The following is a 9,060-nucleotide window of genomic DNA, read 5'->3' on the forward strand; positions in this document are numbered from 1 at the left end:
CCTCGCTTGATTTGGCCTGATTTCCTGTCACATCAACTACCGTATCTCATTTCATTTCTTCATATTTGGATCTGTCACTAACTTGTCTGGGAAACAGTCGAGAATCCCTTTGCCTTTTATTCCAACGAAGGAGGCCGGAATTCGAGTCTAGCTTCTAAGTACACGCGTCAGACTCTAAGATGTATTTTCCTCCAAATTAATTCCCCTTTAGAAAAGGGACTTACCTTATATTCTAGGCTTTAAATGTTTGCACCAGAAGGTACATATTTCTAGCCACATCATAGTTGAAGCAAACTTGTTAGTTGTTACATCTTTACTTGGCCGTAAGTACAAATACTAGAGTATTATTTGCTTTTTAAGCACTAGGAGTAAATATCTCGTGTATAGTAAGTATAACATCTGTGTATTTCTCAAAAACCTTTTACTGGCAGGTACAAATTAGTAATTCAGGATGGTTTTATTCTTCAAAAACAAGTTTCTTGACCTTTAAAAAAAAATTCTTGGTGGGAATCTTGAAAGGCAATTTCTAATTGCAAATAACGTCACTGTCATCTTTTTTTAAAAAATATAATTCTGTAAGCTTTATATACAAATGAAGTGACTGCTTCATTCCATAGATTTAGGTGTTACACTCTATGTTTTAATTTAGGTACATACTACCATTATTTGACAATTTAGTGATTATAGACGAGAGTTTCACCAAAACATTAAAAACACATCTTTGGGATTTTTGTCAGGGAAAGTAGGGAATTGCCTAAACCTGTGTCTTCTATTTGGGCATATATGGCATCTCCCCTGAACCTAATCTCTACATATAACAAGAAGCTTGGAAGAGTAAATAACGTCAATCTTTGTTGCAGTGAAACCCTTAGGACCCATGTCCAAGGCTAGGTTAGGCACTAAATCCACCCTCTAGGGTCTCAACCCTTGATTTGAGAGAAATTCTAATGATTTCACTTATGGATGTGTTTATATGTATTTAAATATATTTGATTACAAGAATGGTCCCTTTTCTGAGGCCTTTATCTCCTATAAGAGATGATAAAGATAACAGATGGTAGTTTTTACCACCTTTTTTTGTTACAATTAAGTCAGCAACCATGTTGGCCTTTTTACTGCTCCGTGATACTTTTTTTTAAAGATTTTATTTATTCATGAAAGACAGAGAGAAGCAGGCTCCCTGTAGGGAACCCTATGCGGAACTCAATCCCAGGACCCCAGGATCACACCCTGAGCTGAAGGGATGCTCCACCACCGAGCCACCCAGGTGCCCCTGGTCCGTGATATTCAAATCTGGAAATCACTGGACAACATGATCCTGGAGATCCTTTCCACCTTCCCTTTCTATGTCAAAAAGCACCAGCATCTTCTCCCCAGGGCTCCCCCCTCCCACACCCCACCCATCTCTCATCCTGGCCCTGCCCATAAAGCTGCGCAAGCCTCCCGCCGGACACTGCTGATTTGGTCCTTGGGACAGTGTGCATCTGGATGCTCCTCGCCCTCCCTCCTTTAGGGCTGAATCCGTTTCTCAGGGAGGCCTTCCCTGGCCATTCTACACAGAACCTAACCCCCACCCACAGCCCACATTCACCCTCTCCCTGTGCCCTCCCCCACATCTATGCTATCTCCAACAGTTTGACTTCTCCTGTTTATTGTGTCTCCACTAAAAAGAATACTAGAACTTAGACTGTCTTGGATCCCCTCACATGGATGACCACCACTTTTTTTTTTCTGTCTCTGTGCCCTTTCCCTGTTCCCTGGTTTCTCCAACCACAGATCTTCCAGAGCAACAGAAGTCCCACCGCCCTGGCATCATTGCCCACACCCACATCCCCGAAGCTGCCTCTTCACTTACACCCTCCCTGAGCTCCCAGCACCAGGTACCTTTCTTCACCCGGGCTCTGGGACTCACTTCGTGTTAGCAGAGGTGTCTGTGGCTACTCCAGCCAGGCCTAGCAGCAAAGCTGCATGCACTAGGGTCGGTCCAGATCTGGGTTCTGATGCCCGCCTGGCAACAATCAACCCCACAATGGCTTACCAGCTCCTGAAACTTGGAAAACAAGGTTGAGAAATCCTGCCTACACCAGCCCTCTTGTCTGGTCCCAGGGCCCTTACCAATTCTAAGGATGGACTTCATGTCCCTGGACCCTTCTTTCCAAGTGTCTTTGAACACTTTGAACACTGTAGATTTAATGACACAACCAGGTTGGAGGGTTTCATGAGGTTTTAATAATAATACTGTTAAACAAAAACAACACATACACGTCCTTCACTTGCAGAGACACATATGCACACCCCTTCTCTTCCTCTCACATGGACTCTGAGGTAGAAAGTGTACTGCCTAAAGTATAAAAATACTCTCCGGGCTGAGGCATGGCCCAGACAACAGATTCACAAGCACTTGGTTGAAAGGTGGCTGCGTGAGAGCAGGGCCAGAGGCTGGGCCAGCTGTGCCGAGGCCTTGGGGAGGCTGCCAGGGTGGCCAGTTGGACACCCCTGGCTTCCCGCATGGCAGCCTACTCAGGAGTAGCTGGAGAGGGCAAGGCATGAAGCTTGGGTGGCAGCTCATCTTGTTCCAGGTTCCAAGGATAGAATATTCCAGGCACAGAAGTTGCTCTCGGTAAACATTTGTCAGATGAACAGAGTGACAGGTGGGGCAGAAAGGAAGATTCTGAACAAGTCCCGGAGATCCTGGGCTTTCTAGCCCAGGATCAGGGAGCCGGGCGCTGGGACAGCACCTTCACCAATTGGTTTAGAGGTGGCCAGGGAGGTGAAAGGCCAGCTCTAGGAGCCTTGGGGAACCAGCTCTACTGGCTGGCGGGGTGGGGGTAGGGGGTGGGGCAGGGGGTCTCTTCTTTCCTCCCAAAGTGTCTTGTACGTAATCGGAGCCCATGACTCCCAGGGCCCAACCGTCCTCATCTTGTTCTCATCCTTGAAGCCAGGCCTCTGTCTTACTCAACTCTGGTCGCCAGTGCCTGGCACATCAGGCAGTAAGTGCTTCTGGGATGAATCAACACCCATAGCAGCAAAATTAGCTTATCTTCTGCATTTTACCAGTTGATTCCATCTGTTCTGAACCTGCTGGGTCTGGCCTTGCCTCAAAGGACCCCATTCGCCTCTCCCTTCTGTGGCAAAGCAGCCTCATCCCTGACCCTGGGGAAAAAGCTCTGAGCCAGCTGGGCCATGCGCCTGTTCTGAGGCAGCCTACGCCACTCAAGGGAACGGAGGCCGCAGGCCCCATCCACCCGGTCGGGCTCCCGGCGACATCTAGGGTGCAGCCAGCGGTAGTACACAAGCCGTAGAGCCAGGCCCAAGAGGAAGCAAATGCCACTCACAGGCAGCAGCATCTGCAGTGGGATCCCGCCGGGCAGCCAGGCGATGTGGGTCACCCAGGTGACCACCAGGAGAACGCTGTCACTCAGGAGGAACACCATGTGGATGGTGGCGCGGCCTCGGGTGCGGCCCTCAGCCACGTTGAACCAGGAGAAATAAAGAATGGTGGCCACCGTTGCCCGGTACAGCCACTCAGAGCAGGAGTCTGGCATGAAGTCTGTGCCCTGAAGCCAGACCCAGAACAGCAGCACCAGCCACAGCCCCAGGAAGTGCAGGGCCACATAGTGGGGGAAGAGAGCTGAGAAGAGGGCCACAGCCAGGACTCGGGGCCACAGCAGCAGCAAGTTCCACAGGAAGTAGACCACAGAGGAGCCCAGCCCCAGGAGCGACTTGGACGGGAGGCAGGTGCGCAAGGCCCGGTGGTAGTCAAGCAGCGCCCACGAGATACCCACGAAGGACGTGCAGATGCCAACCCCTACAGAGAGTAAGCAGAAAAAGGTGAGCCCTGTGGCCAGCCTGCCCGGCACTCCCTAGGGGTCGCAGACACCACGCGACCTCATAGCCACCCTGAGGAGGGTGCGAGAGCCCCCCACTGCTGAAGGGAAACCACAGCTGGGTAGCACCTGTTCACACAACCAAAACCAGAGCTAGGACCCAAATACGGAGTCTGCCCTTTGCCACAAGGCTTTACTTTTCAGGTGCTAGCATGGTGCTAATTCTTCCAGGATTTGGGGTGGGGGACTGTGTGACTTACATACCCGCATCTGCACCCCTGTCACCCAGCATCTGGCACCTTGGGCCCTGGCCACATCCTGAGCATCTTCTAGGGCCCTGTAACCCTTTCCCAGAAGAGCCCAGCCTTTCTGGGGCCTGAAAACCAACAATCCCAGTTTCCTCTTTCGTAGTCTCAGAAACGGAAGCAGGAAATCCCAGGGGTGGCAACAGGCGGGTGGCTGAAGCTGCCCTCCAGGTCAGGAGGACCGTCCCTGCCATACAAACAGATCATCCCAGCTCAGGCTGGGCCTTCGTTTTGTTTTTGTTTTTGTTTTTGTTTTTTTATTTATGATAGTCACACAGAGAGAGAGAGAGGCAGAGACACAACACAGGCAGAGGGAGAAGCAGGCTCCATGCACCGGGAGCCTGACATGGGATTCGATCCCGGGTCTCCAGGATCGCGCCCTGGGCCAAAGGCAGGCGGCAAACCGCTGCGCCACCCAGGGATCCCCTGGGCCTTCGTTTTGATTTTTCAATGCTCAGAGTTTACGATGGAGATCCTATCCCACCTCCTGGGTGCCCAGGCTGGACAAGAAGCACTAGGACCTCTGAGGAGGGATGAAAGCAGCACTGGAACGTTTCTGGAATGCTTCCTCCCCTGCCCCTTCCCACCATCAACAGAGGTTTACTGGGAACCTGTTGTGGCCCAGGAGGCCACTGCCCCACCTCCCCCCGCCTCCGCCCCACCTGGGGAGCAGATCTGTGGCAACGTCCCTTCTGACTACCCCATGCTAGGTCTCAGCGGGGCCGATATCTCACAGTCCCGCTAGCATGCTGCATTCGCTGACCTGGACAAGCTTAGCCCACAGTATCCGCTAGGCCAGGAGCACGTGCCCTGCAAGCTCCAGCTTGACTATCCCCTAGAGTCACCAATCCTGACCCCACGCACCCCACCCCACTCTGCAGGTGACCTGTAGCACCTCACCCACTCTGTCTGTCTGGAGTCTTAGCACAGTAATTATCTATTGCCTTGTCTTGGGGCTCCTTCACGGTATAAAACATTCTGCTCCCTTGGGGTCCCCAGCAGCCCAGGACCTGGCACATAATAGCAGCCGAATAAATGTTGGTTAAATAAAAAGTCAGAAAAATCTGTCTCTTCCCTCGCTCCCTGCCACCCCTGCATGTACAGTGGAGACTGTCCCCAGGGAGCCCTGATCTAGACACCCACATCGCTCCAACAGACGAAGCACGTGCCCAGTGAGTGCCACGTGCCCTGGAGCAGATCACTTCACCTTTCGACACCTCTTTGCCCTCATGTGACGTGGAGAGCACGTGAGCCTACAGGGCTGCTGCGCATGTGAGCGATGTCAACAGGAGAGCACCTCCCACAGTGCCTGGCTGATGGCAGGCCCTCAATCATCACGGCCACCATTCGTGTCATTTGTCCTAATTCAGGAGGCTAAGGAGGAACTTCCAAATTGGACTCGGACCTTGCCTAAGGGACATTCTCCTATTTTCTAAGCAGCCTTTACAAAAGAGTTAAAACACTCATGACGTTCATCAGAAGCTCTCCCAAGCCACCACAGGGGGACTGGCCACGGGCCCATCACTCACACTGGTAGGACTCGGCCCGGCCGCTCTGCAACACAATGGCCAGCAGCAGTGTGAGCTGTGGAGTCGTCTCCAAAAAGGTCTCAAAGAGCCGCAGCATGCTGATGTCCAGGGTCAGGAAGTCGGCGTAAGCCAAGTCAAACTCCGAGGGCGCCTCCTGCCGCCACACCAGGAGCCCCTGCTGCAGCCCCTGCACACACCTGGGGGGGCAGACACGGATGCCCCCAGGGGCCAGGTTAGTGTGTGGTGTCGTCCCACCTTCCCTCACCCACTGGGTCGATGCAGGTGGCCTCCAGTCCTAGCTTGTCACTTACATGCTGAGGGGCCTTGGGCACAAGTGACTTAACCTCCCTGAACTTGCTTTTTGTCGTAGAATGGGGAGCAGTACCAGCTACCAGGGCTCCAGCTGGCCGGGGTGTCCTAAGGTCATCACAAATCATTTACTCCTGACAACATTCCCATTTAACGGATGGGGAATAGGCCCAAAGAGCTAATCAATGGTGGAAACAGGATTTGGCCCCAAAGCTGTGTGAATTTCAAAGGTTTACTGTGAAATTGCTTCGGGCGATAGTTCTCAAATATTAGCAAGCATAAGATTTTTCTTAGGATTCTGGGGGCGGGGGGGGGGGGGAGGGTGGAGTGGGGAGCCATTGAGAGCTTGTGAGCACAGACAAGATAGGTCAGATGGTGCTGCAGGAAGATTACCCTGGCTGTGGAGAAGAGGAAGGGGTGGAGGGGTGAGCCCTCAGCTGTGACAGCACAGATCTATTTAAGAGGACTGTCCAGAGTAATGGACATGGAGACAGAGGCAGAGTTAAAGGGGTCCAGAGGTTGGCCAAACAGGCCTGGGTGACCCACTGGCACTGGCATGAGGTGGTAGGAAGATGCACCACGATCTCCCCCACAGAGCTGATCTCAGCGGGCTACTGAGCCCACTCAGTCACAGCAAATTCAGTCATCTACTGTCACTTCCCCCTGGATGGACTTGACAACACACCAAGGGAGCAGGGCGGGTAGGCCCAGGCTGGGGCTCCCCCCTCAGCAAAAGCCTCTGCCCCTGGTCCCCCAAGGCCCTTGCCTCAGTCTAGTCAAAGAGACCCCATTTTCAAAACCAAAGTGTAGGAAAGTCTGCTGGCCTCGTGCTCAGCAGAAATAGGAGAAGGGAAGATGCATGACACAGTTACGGATTCAGGGCTCCGCGAGGCCTGCCAGGACCCGAATAACTGCACTCCTTCGCGCCCGCCCAGCATGTTACTGATGCCTGTGCAGCCCCTCGGGCAAAACTGCAATATCAAAGCTCCTCTTGTCCACTCCTTAAGACCCGATGCAGCTTTGTCAAAGCAAGACCTGGAGAGAATCTGTAAAATCGATTCAAGAGCAGATCCTGGCTCCAGCCACCCCATCCCAACCCAGACCATATATGTGTCCTGACTCCATCCCATGACTCTGATCCCTTGCTTTCAGTTTCTTCATCTCTAGAGGGCCCTGCCTGTTCAGAGGAGGAGTACAACCCACACAGATTTTCTGGAACCCAGCCTGTGTCCAGCCCTGGCTGGCTCAAGGGACATGAGTGAGTCAGACCCCATGTTGCTCTTTCACTTGCTCTGGGGGTGAGAGGTTGGGGCAGAGAGAACAAAACTCGGAAAGAAGGATTGAAACAACAAGCTCTGCTGTGGGGGTCAGGGCTGCTGAAGCTCCCCGCACCCCCACACACACACAACCCCGCTCCATACACGGTGACCCAAGTGATCAAGCCAGCTGACATTTGTTGAGCGCTTACTCAAAGCAACTTACAGATCTTATTTCATTTAATCTCTACTAAAAGAGGCAGGCGCTACAACCATCCCCACTGAACAATGAGTAAACTGAGACCCAGAGGCTCCAGTGACTTGCCTGAGGCCCCACCCAGGGAAAAAAGGAACTTTTTTTTTTTGTATGGAAAATATAAGGAGTCTGCCGTTACCCTAGAGCCCACCAAGAGCCCAGCACCATACTAGGCACCTCAGCTCTTGCCTCCACTCCCCACAAGAGGCCGCCTGCCAGACCTGTCTCTACATCACTGTTGCCTTTTCAGAGAAGAGGAAAAAGGCTTAGAGAACGCAGGCCTGAGGCCACAGACGGTGAATTAGTGAGGACTGGAGCCCAGAGAGGCCTGACTCCAGACCATGTGCCTCAGTTTCTTCCCCGGGGTTGGCAGGAGGGTAGGGCTAGAGGAGGAGCTCAGAGGGCTGTCTGCCGGCCTGGCCTCTGTGGCTTTAGGGGCGGGGAGCTCACCTGTGGGCAGGAGAGCCCACAGGGCTTAGTTTCCTCTCCCGGGTCCGGGTCCTCCCTTCCCGCCCCCTTCGCGGTGTCGCGGCCCTCCCCCGGGCTAGCAGCCCGCGGCGCCTGCCTCCGTCTCCCCGAGGGCGTGGTGCTCACCTGTACAGGTAGCCCAGCTGCAAGAGGTGCAGCAGCGCCAGGCAGCGACCCGGGGGCTGCGGCGCGTGCAGGCCGGCGGGGTCGGCGCGCAGCCAGAGCCAGCTGAAGAGCTGCAGCGCCACCGAGGCGAGGCCCAGCAGCGCCAGCACCAGCGCGGCCCACAGGTAGCGGCCGCTGACCACGTACTGGCCCGCGGCCCACAGGTCGGCGCCCAGGTCGATCAGGAAGGCGGCGGTGCCCCCAAAGCCCAGGACCACGTCCCAGAGGAGCGCGGCGCGGGGTGACCAGGGCATGACCCGCCAGCCGCTCCCCCTCCTCCTCCTCTGGGCTCAGGCCCGCCCTCGGGGCCCGGGGTCGCGGCGGCAGGAAGGAGGCGGGCGCAGCCCTGGGGGCCGCCCAGGGCCCGGGCCTCCTGGGCGGGACTTCCCCGCCCCGCCCCGTCCGGGGAGGAGCGAGGCCCGCGGACCCCGCGGCTGGGGGCGCCCGCGCCGGTCGGCGCCCCGGGAGGCCGGCCCCGCCGCGCCCGAGGGCCGCTGGGCCCGAAGACCGCCCGGCCACTCCGTCCGTCCTTAGCCTCCCGGACTTCTCTTCGCCTCGCTTTGCGATGGAGACGACGGAAGGGCCCGGAGAGCGGCGCCCGGCTGGGACTGCGACCCCTCGCATCCGCGCGGTCGCAGGACAGCGAGGCCGGCTCTGCTCCCCGACGGCGGGACTTCGCAAAGCGGGTGTGCCTCGAGCGGGCCGAGCGCCCGTTGAGCCCGAGGGCACGGGCCCGCGGGGCGCCCCTCCCTGGAGGCCCACGGTACTCGGACCATCCACACGCGGGGAGGCCAGGGTGGGGGGACCTGCAAGACCCGTTCAGAAACTGCGCAGGGGAGTTGCATTCAGCATTATCCATAGGGATCCCCCGGTGGCGGTGGCGGCGGTGGCGCAGCGCTTTAGCGCCGCTTCGGCCCAGGGCCTGATCCTGGAGACGGGGGATCG

At 55.6% G+C, this 9,060-nt stretch overlaps 1 protein-coding gene across 1 annotated transcript; it reads right to left on the reverse strand.

Moving 5' to 3' along the window:
* Nucleotides 1-2,209: 2,209 nt before the first annotated feature.
* Nucleotides 2,210-8,495, reverse strand: XKR8 (XK related 8). Its single transcript, XM_041768238.1, has 3 exons — nt 8,077-8,495; nt 5,662-5,858; nt 2,210-3,808 (listed from the first exon to the last, which is right to left on the reverse strand). Exons 1-3 carry the CDS (start codon nt 8,367-8,369, stop codon nt 3,099-3,101), a joined length of 1,200 nt encoding a protein of 399 aa, XP_041624172.1. The 5' UTR covers nt 8,370-8,495; the 3' UTR covers nt 2,210-3,098.
* Between the last annotated feature and the right edge of the window lie 565 nt (nt 8,496-9,060).

This window comes from Vulpes lagopus, chromosome 8, assembly GCF_018345385.1.
Source record: "Vulpes lagopus strain Blue_001 chromosome 8, ASM1834538v1, whole genome shotgun sequence".
In the NCBI taxonomy this organism is placed as follows: domain Eukaryota; kingdom Metazoa; phylum Chordata; class Mammalia; order Carnivora; family Canidae; genus Vulpes; species Vulpes lagopus.